The sequence below is a fragment of the Lutjanus erythropterus genome, chromosome 22 (genome assembly GCF_056507025.1).
Source record: "Lutjanus erythropterus isolate fLutEry1 chromosome 22, fLutEry1.hap2, whole genome shotgun sequence".
Taxonomy (NCBI): Eukaryota; Metazoa; Chordata; class Actinopteri; order Lutjaniformes; family Lutjanidae; genus Lutjanus; species Lutjanus erythropterus.
Window position 1 is genome coordinate 6,155,805 of NC_139338.1, and position 26,075 is coordinate 6,181,879.

General features: G+C 38.9%; 2 protein-coding genes across 2 annotated transcripts; one reads left to right on the forward strand and one right to left on the reverse strand.

Annotated features, from left to right (window-relative positions):
- Positions 1–917: 917 nt before the first annotated feature.
- On the forward strand, positions 918–20,319 carry slc26a5 (solute carrier family 26 member 5). Its single transcript, XM_084710830.1, has 18 exons — positions 918–1,096; positions 2,725–3,019; positions 5,616–5,755; positions 6,090–6,200; positions 10,505–10,683; positions 10,944–11,108; positions 12,175–12,410; positions 12,534–12,681; positions 13,666–13,779; positions 13,923–14,000; positions 14,126–14,221; positions 15,881–15,987; positions 16,080–16,149; positions 16,256–16,348; positions 17,427–17,534; positions 17,929–18,132; positions 18,290–18,344; positions 19,415–20,319. Exons 2-18 carry the CDS (start codon positions 2,862–2,864, stop codon positions 19,561–19,563), a joined length of 2,211 nt encoding a protein of 736 aa, XP_084566956.1. The 5' UTR covers positions 918–1,096; positions 2,725–2,861; the 3' UTR covers positions 19,564–20,319.
- On the reverse strand, positions 20,286–25,980 carry psmc2 (proteasome 26S subunit, ATPase 2). The gene is made up of 12 exons (XM_084710829.1): positions 25,818–25,980; positions 25,473–25,510; positions 25,270–25,351; positions 24,157–24,256; positions 23,709–23,840; positions 23,521–23,593; positions 23,314–23,409; positions 23,042–23,206; positions 22,863–22,950; positions 22,226–22,428; positions 22,015–22,111; positions 20,286–20,568 (listed from the first exon to the last, which is right to left on the reverse strand). The coding sequence occupies exons 1-12, from the start codon at positions 25,885–25,887 to the stop codon at positions 20,411–20,413; spliced, it is 1,302 nt and encodes a 433-aa protein (XP_084566955.1). The 5' UTR covers positions 25,888–25,980; the 3' UTR covers positions 20,286–20,410.
- Between the last annotated feature and the right edge of the window lie 95 nt (positions 25,981–26,075).

Consider the following 26,075-nt stretch of genomic DNA (forward strand, 5'->3'; position numbering starts at 1 on the left):
ATAAAATTTTTATGCAATTTTTATTTTATGTATTTTTTTCAAGTCACCCGTCTGTAGATCTACCAAGTCAGAGATGACTGAGAATGACTAACTCATTATCATGAGAAAACAAACCTGGTTATCTTGGGCTAATGAAATAATTAACCTGTTAAGATGAGAAAATAAGCTTTGTTGTTTTTGAGATAACGAAATAGTTAACTTTTATATCACCAGAAAAAAAGGATTCGTTATCTCAAGATAACTGAAATAGTTGACTCGGTTTTGCAAATAAAACAGGCTTTGTTATCTTGAGATAGCGAAATAGTTAACTCATATCACAAGACAAAAAAACTTTGTTATATTGAGATAATGAAAAAGTTAACCTTTATATAACAAGAAAAAAGGGCTTTATCGCAAGATAACTGAAATAGTTGACCCGTTATCATAAGAAAAACAGGTTTTGTTCATTTGAGACAATGAAATAATTAACCCATCATAATGGGAAAACAAGCTTTGCTATTTCAGGATGAGGAAATAGTTGATCCGTCCATTTTTTTTTTCATTCAGAAAACTAAACTGATCTACTGAACTGAACTTAATACTTCCATTCAGGGTTAGGATATTCAACCAAAAATGTCAAAACTCAAAACAACTGAGAGTGATGAGAGTGTCTGAGCACAGGGGACCAGTGTGCCATTCCTGTCAATGATTTTTAGTTGTTGTCCAATAATGTCTTTTCTTTAAGACTGATGGGAAAAGGGCTGCAGATAAAGGAAAAAAATAACAATTAATAGATAGATAGATAGATAGATAGATAGATAGATAGATAGATAGATAGATAGATAGATAGATATGTTAATTTAAATGAATGTACCTTGCGTGAGGAGAGCGCATGCGTGAGGATCAACACCCATCTTTGCAGACCGGAAGGTGAAAGGGAATTTACCTACAGAGTAATTCTTCTTGTCAGCGTAGAAGACCTCTGGATGATCGTAATCGGTAGCTTTACTCCTGTCTCCTGTCTGCGAAGGACATTGTCCTTGTTAAAGTTTAACCAAAGAAGATAGTGTTATTATTCATATCCTCCCTCAGCCGGCAGCATCCTCAGGAGCTGGAGGTAAGAGCCCAGTTTTTACTATTAGCATCTTGATGTTAGCTTAAACGCTGAGCTGTGGAGAGCCGAAAAACCAACCTCTCCTGGCACAGCGAGGACAGCAGGTATAGTTAGACACTGGTCAATACCTGTAACTCCAACATTATTGTGTTTTTCTGACATTTCAAGTTTATGAAGTCACTGTTTGTCCTTTATAAATATCGTGTTAGCTAGCTAACGTGAAGGAGAGGAAACGGCAGGAGGCGCGAGCCACTGTTAGTGCGTCAGAGTTGATTGAATCTGAAGAACTGATGAGTCCAAGTCACCTTAATAATGATGATAAAAATCTAAAAAAACACCTAAATATACTTTGTTAAATGTTCCTGTGTGAACGACTGTCACCTAGCATCATTTACATAATTTACAACATGGTTAGTCAGTCATTTCAATGTTAAAAATGAATTTTATTACTTAGAAGTATCTCACACTCACACTTAACACATATTATGTAACATTTTATATTGCATATTAAAATAAAAAATACATATTTGTGCTTTTACCCGCAGTACTGTCGATCCTTCTGGATTGTTTTGAGTTATTTTCTTTTTTTTAATTTGGCATCCACATCTAGCTTATGGAGACTAAAGAAGACCAGCCACCACCAAAAAAGGCACCAACTCATAGATAAAGGCTGTGATGCACATTTTAGTTGACAAAATATTCAAACTTTTTCTGTAATTTGGTGTATAGGCTACATATGTTTACAGTTGGAGAATGTAAGAATCACCTTGCACTGTAAAAAAAAAAATAGTTGAGACAACTCAAAAGGCAATGTACTGAAATAGATTTTTTACTTTTGAACTTAAAAAAGTTTCTGTAGTTGAGATGATTTACTTTTCCTCTGTAGATAAACTTGTGTCTTTGAGTTTTAGACAGTAAAAAATGTATTTCAGAAATTGGTCACAGTGAGCTGTGAAGCTGATTTATCATTATTTTGAATTTTCAATGAAATGGTTTTAATTGAAAATGTAACAGTTTTCAGCTTCATTCATTTCACTTCATAGCATTCACTCAATATTTCTTTAAATAATTTTTTGGTGTTTCTAAAACTCTAAGACTTAAATTTACCCAACAAAGGAAAGTAAATTATCTCAACAAAAAATGATTAGTGGTAGTTATACATTGAGTTGCACCACCTTTGTTGGTGTCCAATTTTTGTCTGACTTTGAGGGCAACATCTTGCAGTGGAGTCCAACTGATAAACTGTGCTCTGTAATGTGTACAGTACAAAACAAATAGCATATCTGCTATGAAAACAGTCCTGCTCTAATGCACACACACACACACACACACACACAGCAATCTCTGTCCCAGCAATAGATCACATATAGAACAATCCATGTCGTTGTAAGGCTGGCAAAAGACCAAATATTTACTAAATATCTGATAAAACATTGACTCACAGGTTTTAGCCTTGCAAATCCAATTGAATTCTCACATCTTATCAGAACAAAAATGCACAAACACAAAGGCCTGCCTGCTTGGTTATCATCACTCCCACTTTTGTTATCATGTAAATGTAGTGAACTGAAAGGAAAAAACTGTAAGTGCTGGAAAAATATCTGTCCTGTCTTCTCTTTCCCCCTGTGTAGAAAGAGGAAGTGCAGACAGACAGTTGGAGCGGTTAAAGGAATGAAGATATACCGGTCAGAACGATAACGGAGATGAAAAAGCTGGAGAGATAAACAGTAGTGGAGAGATATAAACGTTCAGCCCTCTTTCCTCTGTTATGGAGCGAGAAGAAGTTGCAGCTCAGGAGGACACAGATTCTCAGCTGATGTACAGGATAGAGCGACCGGTCTATGATGAAGGCTTCGTCCGGTCAGAGCTTCTCCACCGCAGAGAAAACTCCACCAGCCTCCGAAAGAGGCTGGCACAGCAGTTCAGGTCAGTTCAGACTTTACCTCAGGGTTTGTCCTGCTGAAGTGCTCTTGAGCAGGTCATTGAATCGGTGTGGTCAAAAAGGAAGTAGGGCTGCAATTAATGATTATTTTCATAGTTGATTAATAGGTTGATTATTTTCTTGATTAATTGATTAATAGTTGTTTGTTTTAAGATGGTGAAAAATATCAATCATTGTTTCTCAAAGCCCAAGATGATGTCCTCAAATATTTTCTTTTACTCACACCCCGATCATTATCATCAATCATGGATTCATCAATTAATTGTTGCAGCTCTAAAAGGAAGCATTCATACATGGCTTAATTGAGTACATTCTTTTAATATTTAGCTCACGAAAGTAGATGCAAAAGACCATAAAAATCTAGGATTTAATAACTAATATAAAAATATGAAAATGTGCATTTGATTCATTCACCAACAACTTTGGAACGTCTGCTTAACAGATGGCTTAAATTAATATTAATAATACTAATTAATGATTAATAATAATGTTTTCTGGCAAGTGATTAATGTATTCATCAAAAAAAAAATTAAAACATATTAAAACATATTAATTGATAAAGAAAATGTTCAGCCATAAAGCATACATAGTATGGGTGCCTCAGTTTAATCTAAATAAAATCTAAAATCATTGTCCAACACCATCAAAAAGTTTTGCTCAATTCCCCACTTGTGTAAATATTTCTTATCCCCGTCTCTGGGTTGTTTTTTAAAAGGAAGTCCTGCTCTGTCTGTCACAGGCTAACCATACACATTGGGTGTGTTCAAATATCCTACTTTAACAATGTTAATTTTATCAACGAAAATTTTGACATTTTTTAGTTAAGTCAATTGATTTGCTAACATGTATGTTAAGTGCCTTTTAGGTTTACTGTGAATAGAAAAGTTAGCCCGAAGTTCTGCATAGATTCATGGAGGATTGCCGTGCTCCATTAACGGAGCCCAGCTCCAAACATCATCTCCTTCTAAAAGATAATCTATGATTTATTATGATTAATTAACAGATGGTTACTAATTTGACAATCATTTAACATAGTTTGGTATTAGTTTTAGCTCCATGTAGAGTGAATTAACGGAATCTGATCCACACTATCCAATTTATGAAAGAACTTTATTTGAGGATAAACAGTATATATTTTTGAATAATGTGAACAATTTAAAGTGACCAAAAAAGTATGTAATCCAGCATACTTTTCCGGCTATTCTGACCCACAATCCTCTGAGCAATCCTCTGTGGAGGATTTGTCACATCAGCTGCTGCTGACAGAGCACAGACATGACAGCTCATTGAAGCTGCGTTCCAGACTGCATACCTCACCTTTTTACTTCAAACTTCAAGACACAATGTTATGATGAAGTAGTGTGTCCTAACTGTATGCACACTGCATGCAACAGTACGTACAAGGGCAGCTTCAGTAGTACATACAAAAAGGAAAAAGAAAAAGTAACAGAGAAAAGTTAGATGATGTATGTGTGTCACTGAGGTGAACATGAGCTTTCTAACTGGTATCATAAAAGTCAGTTAGGAGAAAAGATGTGGCTGCTTTTAAAGCAAATCAGAGTTTGAATGTAGAAAAATCTCTAAAAGTTGTGCTGACACTCTAACAGTGACTAACAATGAATGTACAGTAGATTACTGTACTGTTTTGAAGTATACACATGATAACTGCTTTGTCATTGTCACGTGCTGATATGACTGATCCATTTTATAGTTCTTTTTCATCGTGTTTAATTTCCTGGTAAAAGTAACTCTTCCATCTTACTCATGGGGATTGTCTGTTAATGGCAGGATATGAGAATTAAGAAATACATCTTGTCAGTGTTTACTAGGGATGTTCCTGGTGACTAACGTCCTTGTTGATTAAACACAAATTTTAATTTAGGCTAGTCGACTAGTCTAACAGTAAGAAAACACCTGGAGGCAGTTAGAAAAATTAAGCTTCAGAGATTTTGTTTCCTGCGTTCAGGTGACTTTTAAAGAATAAAAGTAACAAAATAAGTAACCCTGCAAGAGCATTGTTACGTTAAGTACTTTTACTTTTCAATCTCAAGAAGGAAAACTAAATAATTCATAATAATTCAAATCATTTGACATGAACTTGGGTAAATACCTAGCATACACTAATCATCAGTTTACTTTCATTCATTAATTTTTGACAAAATGCATGTCCTTTTCTTTTAAAACGGTCCTTTGGAAATAATAATTCTTTTCAAGTTGTCTAATTTGGTAAAGTGTTACTGTTGCTTGGGTGGAAACTGTACACTTTAAGAGTCATACGTCTTATAGACACTCTACAGTGTCAGAAACAAGTTGTGATAATGGGAAGGGGTAGAATTGGGAGAAATACAGGAGAATTGTAATCCTAAATGAAATGGGGAGAGGGCAATGAAAAGCTCCTGGGAAAACTGTGAGAGTTGACAAGTATGCCAAGTTGTATCATACTTGATCTGGGCAGGAGCTATAGCTGACAAACAACACGGATTCCAGGAAAGATTTTCTGTGATGTTCCCCAAAAAGTCAGAATCATTTTTTTCTTTTAATTAAAAACTGATAAGTTAGTCCACTTGTCTCCTTTCATAGGTGTTCATCAGAGAAGGCGAAGGCAGCGGCTTTGAGCTCCCTGCCTATTCTAACATGGCTGCCATCCTATCCAGTCAAGCAGTACCTGTTTTCAGATGTCGTCTCAGGTCTCAGCACAGGAGTTGTGCAACTCCCTCAAGGTCAGTAGAAAAACACTTTACTAAGACAATTTACTTGTCACCCATCTGTATGTTTCAAAGTCTAACAAATATTACCTTTATAGACTGAGGGTGATTGCCAGCAGTTTTATGTGTTCCAGCACAGTAGCCACAAGCTAAGTTTGGCCATACTAGCCATCTGGAATGACATAAGGGTTAAGTGTGTGACAGGCCAGCTGCCAACTCCTGAGGGGCTGCTTTCAGCTTCACGCGGTCTCTGTTTTGGTATCTCTGTAGCTCTGAGGTTGTGATGCAATCACTTGGCTTCTGGCTCTGTTGAGTTTATTTACATCTGCCCCTCTCCCCTGCTCTACAGGTCTGGCCTATGCTATGCTGGCTGCTGTGCCTCCAGTTTATGGTCTGTACTCTTCATTCTACCCGGTCCTGCTATACACGTTCTTTGGCACATCCAGACACATATCCATAGGTGAGAAATTAACTTGAAGCTAGAGGCTTTGGGTTGTAAATATCCCCCAGCAGGCTATTCAGTTGAATCGACAAGGCAGCCTGATGGATCCCATGAAATATGAAGAGGCTTCTTGTCATTACTTATGTCCCTGTGTGTATTTTTCTGTCTCTCCATGCTATGCCCATCAACCTTTCTGTTCTTGTGCTGCACATATACACTTTACAATGACAGTATTAGATTTAGCACTTGAAATTCTTAATAATCCTAGTAAAAAGAGTTTAGAAACAAACAGTTATTTCTTCTAGGCCAAGCAGTGTCTCATTGTTGTTGCTAGTCAGCTTATTAAACTAAGATTAGCTTCATGAGTTGGTTGAAAACACTGTCTCCAGCTGCCTTTATAATCCTCCGAGCTAACCTGTTTTGAAGCAAGAATCTTGTAAAGGGGTCTTATAGATGTCACTTGATGGCTACATGTACATATGTGATATCATGGTAATAGAGTGAGGTTAAAGCTCACTGGTCCCTGGCAAAAAGTCAGCATCCTCACAAACGATGTTCTATAAAGACAACATGGAAATAAAGCACCATTGTTCTTGTATTATAGTGTAGAGCTTATTGTAAGTTACCCTGCGCCAAAAATGGTGCAATCAATCAGCAGCTACAGAAGTGGTTTTAGATGTGACGACAGCGAGAATCGTCCATGGAAGCATTTATCTGATTGGTTGAAGTTAGCACGGGTTAGACGTGATAGACAGATGGTTCATCTAATCGCGTGTTTTTTTTGTTTTTTTTTTGAAAGTGCATGCACTTTTCCCAACAGTTTCTAAGGATGACTTCTCAGATGGTTCTTTGTAACAAGCGATCGAATGTGTCAGGTTATATTTTAGGTATGATAAGGAAAAATCTAAGATCAGACTGTCACGTTGTTCAGCTATAACCCTGTCGAGCTGCTTCACTTACCTACTCACCAGTATTTGAAAACGTATGTTTTCACTTCTAAAATTATGAGAGAAAGGCTCTGAGGATGAGAGGTAATTGATGTGTCTGGGAAACATAACAAAATCCAGTTTAACAAATGTTTGTCAAACCCAATAAAGAACAGGACATAGCTGCTAACACTAAGCTTCCTGGGCAAGTGAAAAAAACATTAATGTTGAACCCTGGATTGTAACTCACATTAGACCAAAAACACAGTGTTTAACACACTTTCCTCTAAATTCCTTAAATGCTGAGTATCACTCTTACAACAGCTTCCCTTGTACACCATTTCAACATGTGGAAAAATCCAAACATTAACAGAAGTTCCATGTGCAGTTTGATTGGTTGCTGAGTGATGACTGGACAATCACTGCTTGGTGTAGGGGTTTTGTGAACTTGCAGAAGGGAGTATATATTATAGTATATATTCCTTACAGTTAAATGCAGTCATAGATTTTGGGATGACCCAACCTTTGTAACTTGGCCATCTTTTGGTGCAATACTTCCAAGAAAGGGCTGTCTGTGATTGTCTTACTCCATGTTTCAAATAAGTATTAGGAAAATATATTTTATAATATATTATAAATAATAGGATAAACACTAATAAACTTGCCTTGTCCTTTTTAGATGTCATGATATTTCTAGGAAACAGATTTTTGTGGTGTTCTAATCCTGTCAGTTTATGAGGTAAAAGATTAAATTGTCTTTGAGATGGCATGTGAGGAGAAAATGAGGAAATGTTTTCACTCAGACGTCATAACTATGTGTCCTCAGCTGACATAATCAGCGGAGTTGTGAAACTCCCATGACCCCACCTTTGACATCTCAAACATCTGGGTACTTTCTTCTCTAGAAAGGGCGCCAAGTCATCTCAAATGTCAGCTCTAAGCGACATTATACAGTTACAGTCCATCTACCAAACGGGCACAGTAAATTAGACCTGCTCAACCTTTTGAAACAAAAGTGCTGATCTGAAGTGAACAACAGGAAGTAGTTGGCTTCACTGTTAAATGGCCTCTGCCACAAATCTTTCCTGATAGCTGGTTTCTATGGAAATGATGATCCCTTAACTTCAGGCAGAGAACAAGAGGGGGGTAACTGGGCTGCTGTTCAAGTGCTGGACAAGATGGCCTTTTCACTTAGAGGGATTCACACACACACACACACACACACACACACACACACACACAAATTATACTGTAGCCTGGATATAAGTAGGGTTAAGGTGAACCCAGTCAATGATTCAGACATGATGATGTTTGACATAGGACTGGTATGTTTGTTTTGGTGTCACTCTGACGCGTTTTCATACAGCAAAGGCCAACACTGATAAGTGTGTTGAGTGTCATGGTGGGCCATTGACATAGATAAAGATGAACAATATGACAGCTTCCCAAAAGTTAGGGTTGGGCAGTGTTTATATATATATGATACCAGTGCCCTTGAAGTGACTGAGTGAATCTGGGCAAATGATAAAAATTAGAGATTTAGCATAATGTTCCTATAGAAAGCCAAGCTTGATCTACATTTATGTATGCTATATATGCTATAGGCATAATTCCCAACAGTCTAGCTGTACTTTTACTAGGCTTAAATATACAGGGTAGTAGGTAGATTTATACATCACAAAAAAGTTTGGAAAAAATTCTTCAATTTTAAGTTTTTATGCTCTCTCAAGGTGGTTTTTGCCTTTTTTGGAAAGAGTTAAGGGCCTTAAAAGCACATGGAAATACAAAAACATCTTTTCTATGGAGAAAAACCTTCCGTGTCGTTCTTCGCTGTTCTTTCAATGAAGAAATACTCTCCAGTTCTGATGTAACTGATGCTATCACAGTATCTGTCCTAACCTGCTCAGGAGCCACTCTTGAGAAGAGTTGCTTCCATGGGCTTCTCCCTGTTGTCACACCTAAAACCATGCTCGTAGATGCCAGTAGTGCCTCCTGGGATGCTTATTGGTTGCACCACTTTTGGTGCAGACACAATTTGAAGATCAGCTGTTTCCACTCTGTTTGTTTCGCTGTTGCCATCGACTGTCCAATGAAAGAATAATTACAACTTGCCCCAACTTGTTGATGGGTATGGCAGCTGGTTTTGTCTCTTCTTCATCTGTTTGATAATTAAATGGAATCATGGCTACAGTAAATCTGTTACTAAAGCACAGAGATGTAACTGTGCTCGCTACATTTTTTGTCTGGTGTTATTACTGGTGCTAGTCCTTACATTTTTTTGTTCCCTTCTGCTGCTTAACTTCTCACACTGCTGCCTAGCACTGGTGGTAGACTAATTCAACCGTGTTGTTGTGTTCAACCTGGTCTGAATTAATGGTTGTCTTTAAGGGAGTCAGTGGCCTTTTCACACAAGCAGGTTGTTTTCTGCAGTTAGTGCCAAGAACAAGATGATGAGCTCAAAATGCCAACTGTCTGTCCCACACACAGGGGGGTCAGCTCAATTAACTATCTGAGGACTCACACATTACACACTGATCCAGATTAGGGCTGCTGTTGACGTGAGCAGTTCCAGATTACAAGATGAAAGATTAAATTGTTTTTGAGATTGCATGAAGGAGGAAATGTTTTCACTCAGATATGATAAATGTATCCTCTGCTGTCCTGACCAGCAGGATTGTGAAGCTTAAGTGACCCCTCTCCCCTCATCCCACCCATCTGACCACTTTGGTCTTTCTGAGAAAGGACTCCAAGTCATCTCAAGTGTCAGCTCTGACCTTTAAGTCCATCTGACAAATGGGTATGATAAACCAAACCTGCCCAACCTTTTGAAACAAAAGCTGTGATCTGAAGTGAACAACAGGAAGTAAATTGGCCTCCGCCCAGACTTGCACCTGATAACAGGTTACTATGGAAATAATGATCCCTTAACTTCTGGCAAAGAGCAAGAGGGAATAACTGGGCAGCTGTTCAAGTGCTGGACAAGCTGGCCTTTTCCTTTAAAGGGATACTGAACATGAGTGAGGGTGTAGAGCAGGCACAGTTACAGTGGACATCATCTTTCCAGGCTGGGTTCTGTTCATTATTATTAAGTACTCCCATTATTATTAATCAGTTTTTAAGTCAACCATTTTTAATTGCTTTGAGTAACTTTTAAGAAAAATAGTCTTTCTAAATGTGAATATTTTCTGGTTTCTTTACTCTTCTCTGACAGTAAACTGATTATCTTGTACTTGTGAGTAAAACAAGACATTTGATTAGCGAAACATTTTAATACAAACAGCTATTAATCGATTAATCGAGAAAATAATCGGCCAATTAATTGACCAGTTGCAGCTCTAGATTCAGCCATGATAAAGTTTTGCATTTGGATGTTCTGATTGTGTTTGTGATCTGCAGGCACCTTCGCTGTGATAAGTCTGATGATCGGGGGCGTTGCAGTGAGGGAGGCCCCAGACTCCATGTTTATTATGCCCACCAACGGATCCAACATGTCTATGGTCGTGGACGTGGCGGCTCGTGACGCCAGGCGGGTGCAGGTGGCTGTGGTGCTCACGACCATGGTGGGAATCATCCAGGTGAGCCCGGAAAAAAGAACCACCACGCTCACACAGGCCTTCAGCCCCCACAGAGCATCTGTTATTCAGTTAAAGCATCACAGTAAAGTGATCCAGCTTTCAGGAATCTTCTCACGCTCAAAAATCACTGTTTACCCAAAGAATGTCTGAATGAAACCTTCAGTGAATGTTTTCATTTGATACAAAACTATGCAGCCCGTTCTTATCCCCTTACCGCTTTCTTATTCATGCTTTCTTAATTACAGTTTTCTGTCTTTCAGTTTGTCTTAGGTCTTCTCAGGTTCGGCTTCGTGGCGATCTACCTCACAGAGCCCCTGGTGCGAGGCTTCACCACAGCTGCAGCCGTGCACGTCATCGTCTCTCAGCTGAAGTACTTCCTGGGGGTGAAAACACAGCGCTTCAGCGGGCCCCTCTCTGCTATTTATGTGAGTTTTAATAGCTTGTCAGTGTGAGACAACCTTCCACCTTCCATTTACTAACTTTTATTTGTATATTGGCGAATACAAAAATTAGATTACTTAAAGCAACTGGCAGGCCAAATCCACAATAGCCTTCTAACTTAGGGTGTATAAAAATAGCAAGCATCTAAAAAGTACAATCACAATTCCATTTTAATATTTTTAATGTAAATTAAAACAAAATGCAATGATTTGCTAAAAATTTTCAACCTATATTCAATAAACTATAGTACAAAAACAAGATATGTAATGTCCAAACTAATTATTTATTTTGATTGTTTTTGTGAATATACACTCATTCTGAATTTGATGCCTACAACAAAGAAGTTCCAAAAAAGTGGAGAGAGAAGCAGGTTTACCACTGTGTTAGATCACTTTTTCTTTTAACAACACTCAGTAAGTGTTTGGGAACTGAGGACACTAATTGTTGAAGTGTTTTAAGTAAAATTTTTTCCCATTCTTGCTTGATCTACAACTTCAGGTGTTCAACAGTCCGGGGTGTCTGTTGTCATACTCTTTTTACTACAGTGTCACGATGTTGTATCACATGCAGAAAGTGTCTTTGCATGTCTTGCTGAAATAAGCAGGGACATCTGTGAAAAAAGATGTAGTCTGGATGACAGTTGCTCCAAAACCTGTTTGTACCTTTAAGCATTAATGGGGCCTTCACAGAAGTGACAGTTACCCATGATGCCATGGGCACAAACACACCCCCATACCATCACAGCTGCTGTCTTTTGAGGTTAGCAATGGCAAAAATCTGGGTGGTCCTTTTTCTCTTTAGCCTGGAGGACATGACATCCATGATTTCTTAAAACAATCTGAAATGTGAACCTCTGGTCTAAACAACAAAAAGAGCTGTTGTTTTTTTGAACTAAGATTTATGAACAGTTATTTCCACTCAGATTTTTGTAGATGCTTAATGGATCACTCAACTTTGTTATCATATTCTGTATGCATTTTTATCAGACCTACATCCAGAGGCTTTCAATGCATCATAATTGGACACACAGTCGTATTTCTCTCACCCCAGAGTGTCAAGGAGGTACTGAGTCACATCACCAGCACCAATGTCACCACTCTCATCATGGGCCTGGTGTGCCTCGTCTTCCTGTACGTGGTCAAAGACCTCAACGAGCGCTTCAAGAAGAAACTGCCCATTCCCATTCCTGGAGAGATTATCGTGGTCATCATGTCAACTGGCATCTCATATGGCTTGTCCTTATCAAGCGACTACAAGGTGGACGTGGTTGGGACGATACCAACAGGGTAGGTTGCTTTGTTATTATTTTGTCAGGGGAATTTCTGGAATGTTTTCATATCATGGTATTAAATTAAGGTTTTAAGCTCTTCTTCTGGCTGCACTACAAGTGTTTTCTTATGTGTTCTTAGGCTTCTCCCTCCTGCTCTCCCGGAGTTCTCTTTACTACCCAGCTTGATCACAGACTCCTTTGCTGTAGCGATTGTAGGATTCTCAATGGGGATCTCACTCGCCAAGATATTTGCCCTGAAGCACGGCTACAGCGTGGACGGCAACCAGGTGAGTGTGGACATATGAGGAGCTGTTGATGTCAAGCTACAGATCCCGGCACAATGAACTCTATCATGGGCCGTGCATGCTAACCTGACAGTCAGTTTACGTTCATTAAAGTAACCTGGTTACAGTCAGAGAAACCGGTAATTTACACGGGATTAGACAAACCTGATTTCTTTCCATGCATAAGAATAACTGGGTTTTTACATGTCTGAGCATGTGGAAGCAAAAGACTTAAGACAGGGGAAATATTGCTGACAGTGGCGGGATGAAAGACTTGTCCTCTTCATGTCAAAATAAGTCAGTGTCCAACCCCAGACAATGAACTATTTGTAAAACAGACTCGCAGCTACTGGGAGGAACTGGTTACTAGTTCAGTGGTGAAAATCAGTTGAAACAGACATTGTGCTCACACACGTCTGCTGCTTATCCCTGCAGGTAAGAGAGCCAAAACACATAATTTGCATGACACCGAACCAAATGGAAAATGGACAGCTGTAAAGTGTGGACGTCAGTTGAGTAGGCTGTCCTTCACTGTGTCCCAGGACACATTCACGTACACTCGTGTGGTCTGAGAGACTGGATCTCAGTGTGTCTTCAGTGCGTCTTGGGTGCATTCACACCTGTGCTTAAAGCTGCTGACTGATGATCTAATCAACCAAGACACATGTTAATACCAGGGTGTAAACAGGACCTGACTTGTTTGTTCTGAGCCACAGTGAAAACCAAAAAAGGACATTGTGTTTTTGTATTTGATTTTTGTTTTGGTTCATGCTGCTCTTGACAAGGATACTGTAGACTGTAAACACACATGTAAAACAGTAAATATGACAATGACTTTCAATAAATATGCTGTATGTTATAATTAGAGCTGCAACTAACAATTATTGAATGTTGATTAATGGGTTGATTATTTTCTCGATTAATTGATTAGTAGTTGTTTGTTTTAAAATGTCCAAAGATGACGGAGATCAAACCTTCATGTTTCAGGAGCTGATTGCCCTCGGTCTGTGTAACTTCATTGGCTCTTTCTTTCAAACTTTCGCCATCACTTGCTCCATGTCAAGGAGCCTGGTGCAGGAGAGCACTGGGGGAAAAACACAGGTAAGACACACACACACACACACACACACACACACAGTTCCACTACAGGAGCAATTCTGTTCCACCCGACTAAATTGCAGTTGTAAAACCATAATTAGGATGAGAGATGATGTTGACACAGCTATCACTGTATTTGTATTCAGATTGCAGGGCTGCTGGCGTCTCTCGTGGTGCTGCTGGTGGTGGTGGCCATCGGTTTTGTCTTCCAGCCACTCCCTCAGGTAGGTGACGCTGTGGAGCTTTTATTGTCTTCTCAGTCTGTTGAACAAACAGTAGCTGAGAGCCAAAAGTCAAACTAGTAAATGCTTCACGTCTGAACTGTTTTGTTCTCCGTTCTGTGTCCCAGACTGCACTGGCAGCCATCATCATGGTGAACCTGTTGGGGATGTTCAAACAGTTCAGAGACATCCCTGCTCTGTGGAGGACCAGCAAGATCGAACTGGTCAGTCTCTCAGATCAGCAGCATGTCTTTTTCAGCATTTTTTTTTTTTTTTTTGTCCGCTGTAGTTTTTGAATGGGTCTGTTATTTGCAGTAGCTGGTTGGTCATTACATTCAGATGTCAGTAGATTTGTCAGTAGTTAACTACTTTGGGTCATGTAGTTTAGGTAGTTAATTACAAACTACTATTCTCATGACATTTTTTCCACAGTATCCACAGTGCTACAGCTCAGTGGCCACAGGTGCCATTTAATGACAATCACCTGCTATTTGATTCAAATCACCTGTGGTTTGTGACCAAGAAGTCTGTGATCAATGAAATACTATGAAATCAATAGAAATTGATCATTTTTCTGATTCAGTCTCAACTATTGCTCCCTGTTCTCTGCTTAAAACATTCTTGTTAGAGCCTAAGTGAGGACTGGCCTGTCCTGGCCCCTAAATCAAACACACCTACAGTTTACTGAGTGTCGGTTCAATTCATGGAACAACACGAGAGTCTAGACTCTGACTGTAAGACTTTGTCATGAACAAGAAACCCACAGGGTCTTAAAAGTATTAAAAAGTGGCCTTAAAAGTGTTGAATTTTGTTTACAATTTTGCCTTTGTTTTCTTGTTATTTCTTTTTTTGTCTTATATAAATACCATAATGTCATAAAAAGACTATAGATTTGTTTCCAGTGAGTTATTATTGAGTTTATGAAGTAACTTTGTTGCTGTTTCTGGTCTAGAAACAAGGTTTTTTAATTCTAATTCTGTTCTGAATTTTTTCCTTTTTTTGAATAACATATTTTTTGAAAAGCAATTATTTAGTTATGAAAAAGAAGCAATCCAAATTACCATAATAAGAGTAGGTTAAGCCTATTCCAAGATATTAGTATTAAAATAAGATGTTTACTTGGTAAATTATCTTCCAGGGCTTAGAATTCATACAGATTTTCCATTATACCTTACATATTTTTGTGAGTATAGCTGTGAAGTTAGCATTAAATTCCATTCTAAATTCATTTCTAACTAAAAACGAGTACCCTGGTAAAGTAGTATGGATGCACCTGACCGACTCATGAAAGTAGTCTTAGTTTTGACAAGCTAATTTATTTTTTAAGGGTAGTTAAGATGTAGTTGAACTATTTTAATTGTGAAGTAGTTTGTAGTTTGGTAAGTTATTGTTTCAAAGTTTTCCCAACACAAACAAGATAACATGCTCTGTTTTTCTGTTTCATAGATTAGACCGTAAACCTTTGTATGCTGTCAGTGTGTTCTCTCTGTGGAAAAACAGTCGGATACTGACACTAGACACATGTCAGAAACAGTCTGACAATAATCTAATCAGTCTTCAATTTTAACTAAGTTCTGACCTTATAACCATGATGCAATTGTTTTTTTTAATCTTTCCTTCCTTTTTTTAGACGATAGAAGCATTTCACAATGTCCAAGGAAGTTTAAAGAGATACAAAACTGTGCTTTTAAAGTGCTGAATATATGAAATAAAAATGGATCATTGTCAGATCAGATCTGTCTCTGCCAGTGATTTGTCTTAAAATTAAAAATGTTTTTAGAAGAGGAGAGAGAGAGAAAAGAGGATGTACCTGTTTGTGTTGTGCTGCTATTTGTAATACTTCATGTCGATATATTTCTGTTCCTTCCCTTTTTCTCTCTCAGGTCATCTGGCTTGTAGCCTTCGTGGCGTCTGTGCTGCTTGGCCTGGATTACGGCCTTCTGGTGGCCATCACGTTCGCCATACTGACAGTCATCTACAGAACACAGAGGTACTGATGAGAGGCAGCTGCTTCGATGGTTTTCCATGCCTGCTAACAGAAGATTAATTGAAGTGTTTCTGATCTTTCTCTTCGTTTTTCAGCCCTAAAAGTGGCGTCATGGGCCATGTTCCTGGCACAGGACTGTACTGTGATGTGGATGAGTATGAAGAGGTGAGTCTGTTAGAAGACACTGAAGTCTGAGCGCATGTTAAAAGTGTCCCACTGAGTCTGTTTGTCTGAACTCTGAACACATGTGGTGGGTGTTTTTTGTTCCCAGGCGGCTGAATATGAGGGGATTAAGATTTTCCACTCCAACTCTTCAATCTACTTTGCTAACAGTGACCTTTATGTGAACGCCCTCAAGAAGAAGGTAATCCGAACCACTGTTTGTTGTGTGTGTTCATTTATAATGTTAAACATTAAAGGACCAATCCCATTTACATATAATGGGGGCGAGAACTATTAATATTAAACACTTACATCAGTGGAATTAAACTGGTTTCAGTCGTGTTGAGCAGTGAAGTCTAGAACTGACAGACCTTGTTGGCACTATGTAGGTCATCACTACTGTTATCTAGAGACATGTAACTCTGCTGTGAACAAATAGTTGTAATGTGACGTCAACAGAAAGAGAGACAACATGCCTACAGAGTGCTGCAGAGATGATGTGTTTTTGTTGGCCAGCCTGGAAACGGGAAGATAAACATAAGCAGTTGGATTAAAGCATGATTGTAAGACAAGTCTTCTTGTGTAGCACATTTTACAATAAGACTGTATTATATAAAACATAAAAGGCATAAAGACAAAATGTAAAAGGAACATACAGCAACATAAAACGACATCTCAGTACAATTAGAAGAGTTAAAAAAAAACAAAAATAAGGACAAACAGGAAAATAAAAGTTACAGTGCAGTTTAAGAATCAAAAGCCTCATATTTGGTTTGATGAAAGGCAAACATAACAGCCTTCAGCCTTGATTTAAAGGAACTGAGCGCCGCAGCAGACCTGCAGTTTTCTGGGAGTTTGGTCCAAGAAGCCAGTTAGAACTGTGGACTGATGTGATCCACTTTTTTGCATAGACATTTTTTTCCAAGTCCCGCTGAAACACAAGTTCTTTAATTCTTGATATAATCTCAAGAACTCCTACCCAGTTTTTCGGTTGGTCGAATAATATGTTGTGGTCGACTGTCGAATGTGTCGAGTGCAGCACTGACATCCAAAAATAACTAGTGAAATTCTGTTTTAAGTAAAGTCTCTAGATTTTTCTTACTTTATTTTGTTTCATAAAAATGCATATTTTTGTGTGTGCTGCAGACAAAGCAAAGGTACAGAATGATAAAGCAAATTTTTCCTGATCATGTTAAAATTTGGAACCAGGAAAGCACAAAACAGAGTTGCTAAAAAGGACATTACTGACATGTCTGCTATTACTCATGATGTGTTTACAGACAGGAGTAAACCCTGAGCACTTACAAGCTGCAAGGAAAGCCCGAAAGAAACAGATAGAGAAGGAAAACAGCCACAGCAACGGATCTCCACTGAAGATCTGTGCCAAGGTGAGACTGTCTTCTATGCCTGGTGGCTTGTTGCATATATACACAGTCAAATTTGTTGACAGTGCAAATATGCTGCATGCTTCTGCGTGTCTGTCATGTAGTGGCTTGTGTAAATCATAGAGGGTTTGAAGAACTTGTTTCCCAGGCTGATGTATAGCAGCAGGGAGTGATTGATCCCTTGGGACTTTTTCCAGTGACACTAAAAGGCAGTGATAAGATTTGTGAGAAATCATGAAAAGAAAAACTGTTATCCAGTGACAATGAAATGAAAAAAGACATTTTTATCTTGGTGGCTAGATAGACATAATAAAAAGCCTCTATGTACAGAATTTGAACTTGTCTGAGTTCTTTGTTGGATTCCTATTGTAAAGAGTGTTTCTATGCTGGTTTTCAGTATAAGGAGGACGGCGTGACTCATGAGGTTTTGTCCCCTAACCATGTGGTGGAGCAGAGGAACGGCCAGCTAGAGGACACACACAGCGAGCCCGACTTGGAGGCGGCCGTCTTCCTTGAGCCTCTCACCACCGTCCACTCCATCATCCTGGACTGGACGTCTGCCAGCTTCATCGACTCTGTGGGAGCCAAAGCCATCAAACAGGTCCTTCCCTTTTATTGTATTTCTAATATCATGTTCACTATCACAACAAATGTAGATGTAAACACTCTTAAGTTTCAGTCCTGTGCTGCCGCAGTGTCACTGCAGGAGTGTGTGTAAGCTGCATCCTGAGTGAGAAAATCACTTCCTGTCTCTGCAGGTTATTAAGGAATATGCAGCTGTGGACATTCAGGTGGTCATTGCCAGCTGCAACAGTAAGTAATCATGAGAACCTTTCTCTGTTTAAAGCATAACTGCACTCCAGGAACATACAGTAACTAGCTTATTGAATCTGGAAATATAAAAGCTGTTAATGGTTGTACTTACATGCAGTTCCCCTTTTACAGTACACAATAGATAAAGGGATCTTTTGACGTGGGATTATATGAGGTACTATATCCATATCAGTTTGAGTGTTCACTATATTTAGATTTTTCCTTTCACACCTTGCTGTATATTCTACTATTCTGACAGGAGACCACTCTTATTTGCCAAACATCACCACTAGACTTTTCAATCTGTTTATTGTGTACTTGTGTAGTTGAGCTTTAATTTAGGTAGCTGATATACATTTGCTGCCGTAATAAGAGGCTAAATTATTTCATCAGTCAGTTAGGAACAACAAACAGTGGGAGAGTCGCCAATCCTGCCTTTGATTTCAGTCACTGAAATTGAAAGTTCAGTTTTAGTGATTTTGAATTTAATTGTGACACCACTAATTCATTTAAGTACCTCATGCAACCAGGCTTCGAAAAAATCCAAATTATTCCTGTCACCTCTTTAATTGTCCAAATACACTCAGTAGCAAGTGATACAACAAAGAAAAGGTTTACTGTAGGGTTAACAGTGTCCTTCATTTATATCTGATTAGACTAAATAACACCCCCAGTACCGTACAGCAACACAAAGTACATCCTAAATGTCCTTAAAGATGAATGAACACTTCTCTAAAACAGTTTTAACCAAACTACATTTAAGGGAGTCTGTTTTTTGATTAATTTTGATTAATTTGTATTGGATTTTATCAACCTGTCCTCATTGGACAATTAAAAATCAATTCATGAATTCTCTCCACAGATTAGCAAGGCTCTCTGTATTATCCACAGCAGCATTGTACTGTTTGATGCTTTGTATTATAAATATCCAGCTATTTTTCTGTAGTGGAGTCATCTGGTCAAGCTGAATGTATTTTGTACAGCACAGCCTCATGGGAATAGCCTCACCTGAGTCTGAGAACAGTAGCTAACATCTGGTCTGATCTTCTGTCTCTGCTTTGATCTGTAAGGAAGCCTCCTGTCTGAGCTGGACACATTACAGTTCTTCACCGGGGTCGTGACTCCAGAGATGGTGTTCCCCACCGTGCATGATGCCGTGCTGCACTGTCAACACTCAAAGACCCGCCCACAGGCCACTCCAGCCAATGAAACAACCTGACAGGGAGACAGCGCCTGTAACCGAGAACAAATCGCAGCAGCACGGTCCTGACTTGGGACGCCCTGCACACACGTGTACTGCAGGAGTGATGAACTCGACTCCACTGATGCTCCAGCATCACCGCAGAGATGAACTGGACGATCATTCATATTGAATTGATGAGTGTTTGTAGCCAAGTGGACACTTTTTCCCTCTAAAGAGTCTGGCTTGTTAACTCAAACATGCCCAGAGTAGTTTTATCCAATCAGAAACTCAGGATTGAGTTTCCAGCAGACATTCCTACAGCCTTATTCCTCTGCATCCTCTCTCATAAGGGGACTGTTGCACTCAATGTGTTTTTGTAGTTTTGCTGCTGCTTTCTCTGGTCCAAATGACTGTTAGACTGATTTCTTTGTGTTGTAGAAAACTGCCTGTCATCATCATGCTGTATCAGATGTTTACGGTTACTAAGAAGTTGTGTCCTGATGAATGGTTGAGTATATTTTAAGCTGTATTTCTGTATAATTGTGTATTTAAACCAGCAGAAGCACTATCATTGGTCAATTTGCAGTGTCATGTTTGTTGTTACAGTATTGTACATTTGCACTGTTTGAGTGCAACACTAACATGGTATTAGTGTCATAGTTGGTGCACATATTAGCTTTTTGTTTTGTTTTTTGTTTTGACACCGGAGGCCTTTAAGGTGACCATATGGTTATTTTAACAAAGCAGTGAGACTGAACTCTGGAATAAACTTTATTTTTAAGTGGACAAGAATGACAACAAAAGGACAATATTTTTTGACTCAGTTCTCAGCTTCTTCTTACAGTAAAAAGCCAAACTCTCTCTCTCACACACACACACACTCTCAATTGTAGGTCATGTATCTGGGGGTGGCGCTGAACTTGGCGTAGGACTTGATGACCTTGTTGACGGCCTCCAGGAAGTCCTTCTCTGTGGCGATCTTCCTTCGAGCTCTGATGGCGAACATGCCGGCCTCTGTGCACACGCTGCGGATCTCGGCACCTGGCAGGAAACACACACATCAAATTCTGCTTACTGGACGAAAAGGAAATACTGTGCACAAGTTCAGTAACATCATCACTCACTAGTCGTTAGGATTGAGAGAGAGGTTTTGGGTGAGAGGCTTTGTATGATCATTTTGTGATAAAAGACTCAGGGTCTCTGTCCTGTGAAAACCATGTGTCAAACATCAGTTTTTCATGACTTAAAGAAACTTAGACTGAGTTTGTTTTCACAGGGCATATGCAGGAATCTTGAAGTTTAATACCTTTTAAGACACTTTTGAAACATTTTTGATCACCACTTTCAAATTCTAACCGGTTTCATCAGCGACTAATTTTTTTTACTAACTTGCAATACTTTGGCTTAAGGAGTTATCACAATCTTACAATCTACCAATGCAACATAATTCAGACAGGTGGGGTGGAATGATGGTAGATGATGAAGCGGTGTTTAAGGAGGTTAGTGTATAATAGAAATGTGGGTAAACGAGTGCATGAGTCCTTTTCAGAAATAAACAAAAAAAACAAACAATCCCACGTGCAATGATTACATTCACACAAACTTAAGCATACAGCCTCTTTTAGACAAATGTACAAATCAAAAACAAGCTACGAAAAGGTGTTTAAATTGATTGAAAGGAACATTTAATCTTTTTGGTTTGATCTGATAAATTAAAACACAAAATACTAAATTTAGAGATACATGGTTTTGATTAGACAGCAACATGTTATTACAGTGCACTCTTGTGGCCACACATTAGTACTACAATGGTGAGAAAATAAAGGCAAATTTTAACTGCTGACTGAGTAACTAGGAGTCTGATCAGTGTTACTGTGATCCTGGAATGGTTATTTCAGAGGAAGAACTAATGTAAAATGGTAGGGATGCATAAAGTGGATTTTTTTTCCCCAGTTGATAACCAATAATCATCTGTTCCTCATGGCTGACACTGCTAAGATAACCCATCATTTCAGATTTTTGTATTATAAAAAGAAGTCCATATCACCTTCAGTTTATGCACATTTGAGGTTAAGAAAGGCTCAGATGTAGTGAGCAAAGATTTATGAGATAATATTCCACAGTTCTGACTGAACCAAATCAAAAACAAAGAACTGTTCTGATTCTTCACATGTTCAGTTAAGTTTTTATAGTTAATTTTATCAAAAAGCAGAGCATTTTGTCTAAGAATTAAAATGAAATGCTTTGACATAATCTGTCAAATCAGATATTATTAGAGCTGATGTTTATGGGCTATAATTTCATTATTGGAATGATAAATAATAATATAAATTTTCAATTATTGGTCCCGATATTTATTGTGCATTTCTATAAAACAGAGTAACAGATGTAAACAAAGTGTTTTAATCAGCACACAGATGAGGAGGATGTGGTTCTTTAGAGGACAAATGACAGAGCAAGGACTGACTGTAGTTGTGTCCATCTTACCGGTGCTGTTGGGACAGAGACGAGCCAGCAGCTCAAAGCGGATGTCTCTCTCCACACTCATAGAGCGGGCGTGGATCTTAAAGATGTGTGTGCGACCCTGAAACACAAAAGCAAACAGATGAAACAAAGAAACAGTTAGAAACAAAGAATAATATAATCATGTTCTATCAGTCTATGGTTGATTTATGAGAACATGTCTTCAATAACTCACCTCCAGGTCGGGCAGACTGAACTCGATCTTCCTGTCCAGACGTCCAGGTCTCATCAGGGCGGGGTCCAGGGTGTCCGGTCTGTTGGTGGCCATCAGCACCTTGATGTTTCCTCGAGGGTCGAAGCCGTCCAGCTGGTTGATGAGCTCCAGCATAGTCCTCTGGACCTCGTTGTCTCCACCAGCGCCGTCGTCAAAACGAGCACCTGGCAGGTTCAAAACCACAAGCTCCCATGTTAATGTGGAGGACTGGATTCTCCTTAAAGGGTATTTTTCAGCCCTACTCTAAACAAACATTCAGTGTGTCCTTTCATGATAAGACAAAAGACAAAATATGTTCATAATAAAGGAATGTCACACCACGACTAGCTAAAATGATAGAAATTTGCTGTACATTGCAGATATAACACTGTTCTATGAGATTTGGATCACCAGTAGAGTTAATAGACAAATTAATCCTTGCTTCCATCCACTACTGTTATGTGATTATTATTATTAGAAGTTATTAAACTTTGCCATTTCTATCAGCCTTTTAAAATAAGATACTTCAAAATACAAATAAAATTATTCTCATTAAAACACAGCTACAGACATATTAGATAAAATATACTGTAAATAAAATAATGGGGGTGAACTTTACCTCCAATGGCATCAATTTCATCAAAGAAGATGAGACAAGCCTTCTTAGTCCTGGCCATCTCAAACAGCTCACGCACCATCCTGGCTCCCTACAAAACATGTTTACATTCATGAGGACTCCGAGTCTAAACAGCTGCTGTTCTTTGCCTGCTGTGTGTCTCCAGCTCCTCTCGCACTCACCTCTCCCACATATTTCTGCACCAGCTCGGAGCCGATCACTCTGATGAAGCAGGCGTCCGTCCTGTTCGCCACGGCACGGGCGCACAGGGTCTTTCCTGTGCCGGGCGGCCCGAACAGCAGCACGCCTTTGGGAGGCTCGATACCCAGGTTGACGAACCTCTCAGGCTGGAGAGCAGAGGACAGAGACACACAGGATGATCAGTCAGGAGGGAGGCACGTATAAACACTATCACATGGCAGAGAGGAGCTTTGATTTATTTGTGAGCACTAACATGGAGCAGGGGGGTCTCGACCACTTCTCTCAGCTTCTCAATCTGCTCCTTACATCCACCAACGTCACTGTAGGTCACGTCAGGCTTCTCCTCCACCTACAACACAAGAACAAAGACAGGGGTTGACACTGCAAATTAACTGGGACAATGTTGGAAAAGGTCAAATAAAATTCACAGATTTGTCGTCACAATTGGGTGGATTCATACCTGCATCATGGTGACAGTCGGGTCGATCTTGGGAGGCAGAGGAATGTGGATCTGATACTTGTTTCTGTCAACACTGGAAGAAAAGAGAATATACTATACTTAGCACATTGTTTCACTAGAATTTTTAAACACAAATGGTACTTTTAAATAATATTTGAGACATTTAAATAATACTTCTGCCCCCTCACCCGACTCTCATGCCCTCCTCGATGTCAGTCGGGGCCACCTGGTCGCTCAAATCCACCACGAACTTGGCAAACTGTTTGACGTTGATGATGTATTTGGGGTCCTCGGAGTCTGCATTGATGATCTTTGTACATCTGTTTAAATATTACACAGAAACATGTGGAAAAACACAATGGATATATTGTAAAAATAAAAGGAAAGATGCCTTTTGTACTGAAGGGAACATAATATTTAAGATTTGTGAAGCAGAATCAATTTTATACTATTAAGGTTTTCAATTAAATGCAATAGGAAAGATTGCAAAGTTAACTCTGAAAACAGCTTATGCAAATAATTCAAAAAGAATGTAATATATTTAATAATATTTTAGGAGATTTGGTGTTTTCCTTACAGACCATATCACATTAAATATTGTACAAAAAGCAAAAATATCATGTCGTTTTGTTTTACCTTGCTACCTGCAGCGGCTGCTCACTCTGCAGAGTCTGTTTATCAGCAGCCAGATCCCAGAGTGCTGGTGGAGCCAGGCCTGTGTCCGACTCCTTAATGCCTGTCAAAGCCGAAAAACACCACTCAGGATCAAGTCAGAACATCTAAAGCTATTGGTTTACCAAGAAAAGTAAACACTGACTCCCTGCAGGGGGTCAGTGTGGAGGACTACAAGTACCTGGGAGAGTACGCTGACAAAAAACTAGACAGGGCTAATAGGTCCTTCAACGTCTGCTGGACTATGCTGAGGATGTTTTATGAGTTAGTGCTATCCTGTATGCTGTTGTGTGCTGGGGCAGCAGGTTGAGAATACTGGTCGCCAATAGAGTCAAGAAACTGATTCGCAAAGCCAGCGATGTGGTGGTGATGGAGCTGGACTCTCTGACGGCGGTGTGGCCATCAAACTTTTCAACTCCTCACTCAGAGTGTCAATAGACTGGCCCTTAGACTTTACACACAACTGTCAGCAGCGATAACTGAAAAATTAATATTTTCATCAATGCAATACAGACAAAGAGTAAAATAATTTTGTGCAATAGTAATATTTTCTGGAATGATGATGATTTAGCTGTGCAATACTCTGGTAGGCTTATATGCTGGCATCAATACTGCACATTCACCTAATATTTCTATTTAATACTTTTTGCATTTTAACACTTTTTTATAGACCTCATTTCTCAGCATTCTTTATGTGCACTGTCATTGTACTTCTGTTAGTAGTCATTACTTTATATTGTGTTATAATATACATATTTTCACACATTTCTTTTTCAATATATAGTATTATAATGTACATATTTCTAAAAATGTCTAAGTTACTCCCCACAGGGCAAAGCTATAGAATACCCCTACCAAAGAAAAAGATCTATAAGCCATCTTTTATCCCAAATGCAGTTAGTGAGGTCAACAAACTATGTTTTTAACATTGTAACTGGTAACGTAACTGCATTTCCCCTGGAGATCAATGAAGTATTTTTAATTCTGATCAGGTACAGTAATGGCAATACATTTTGTACTGTCACCAAACACATAGCCTTACTGTTAATTATGTGTATTTATGGTTTTATCACCCACCTGTCAGCTCATTGATCTTTTTGAGCAGCTGCTGAATGTCATCTTCCACTTGTTTGATCTGTCTGGAGTAGGTGCTTTGACCCTGATGATGAACAGTAAACCCCACATTAGAACAACAACTGAAATTAAGAATAACACAAATTTGACCAATTTTACCGCTTTCAAAGGTAGATCTCAACAAGCTTGGCTAAGATCAAACTTACATATGTTTTCAGCAGAGCGATGTCTCCTTCATCCAAAGCTGTGAGGATGAAAACAACATGAATGAGTCTGCAGTCTGACAGCGTCATTGGGCCGCTATGATTATTAAATGGACGATGTTTGCTTGTTTCATACTTGTTAATTACACATTATATTACAGCTGCTGTCATTGCAAATGTATTAAATGTCACACTTACTAAACCAACAGTTATCTGAGGTGGTGGTAAATATCAGCAGTTTGTTTCCCGAACACAGCTAACGTTAGCTAAGTGGCTAATGTCGACGTTCCTCTGAAGCAAAGACTGTTTATAAGAAATTAGTAAATGTTTTCCACACATAGCGGATACCTCTGATAGGTGCGTCATCCTTTTCTTCTTCTTTAGTCTTCCTCTGGTCCTCTCCCAAATAGTCCGGCATTTTTAATCTGCTAATGAATTTTTCTCACAAAAAGACCGAGCTGCTTCAGCTAGCAAACTGAACCATTACACAGCAGCTTTGTCTTTCCGCCGCTTCGTGCAACTTACAGGAAGTACACGTCGGAACTTTATTGAGGACGTACCACCAATAAAAATAGTTTTGTCACATAAGAAATGCAATTACAATTA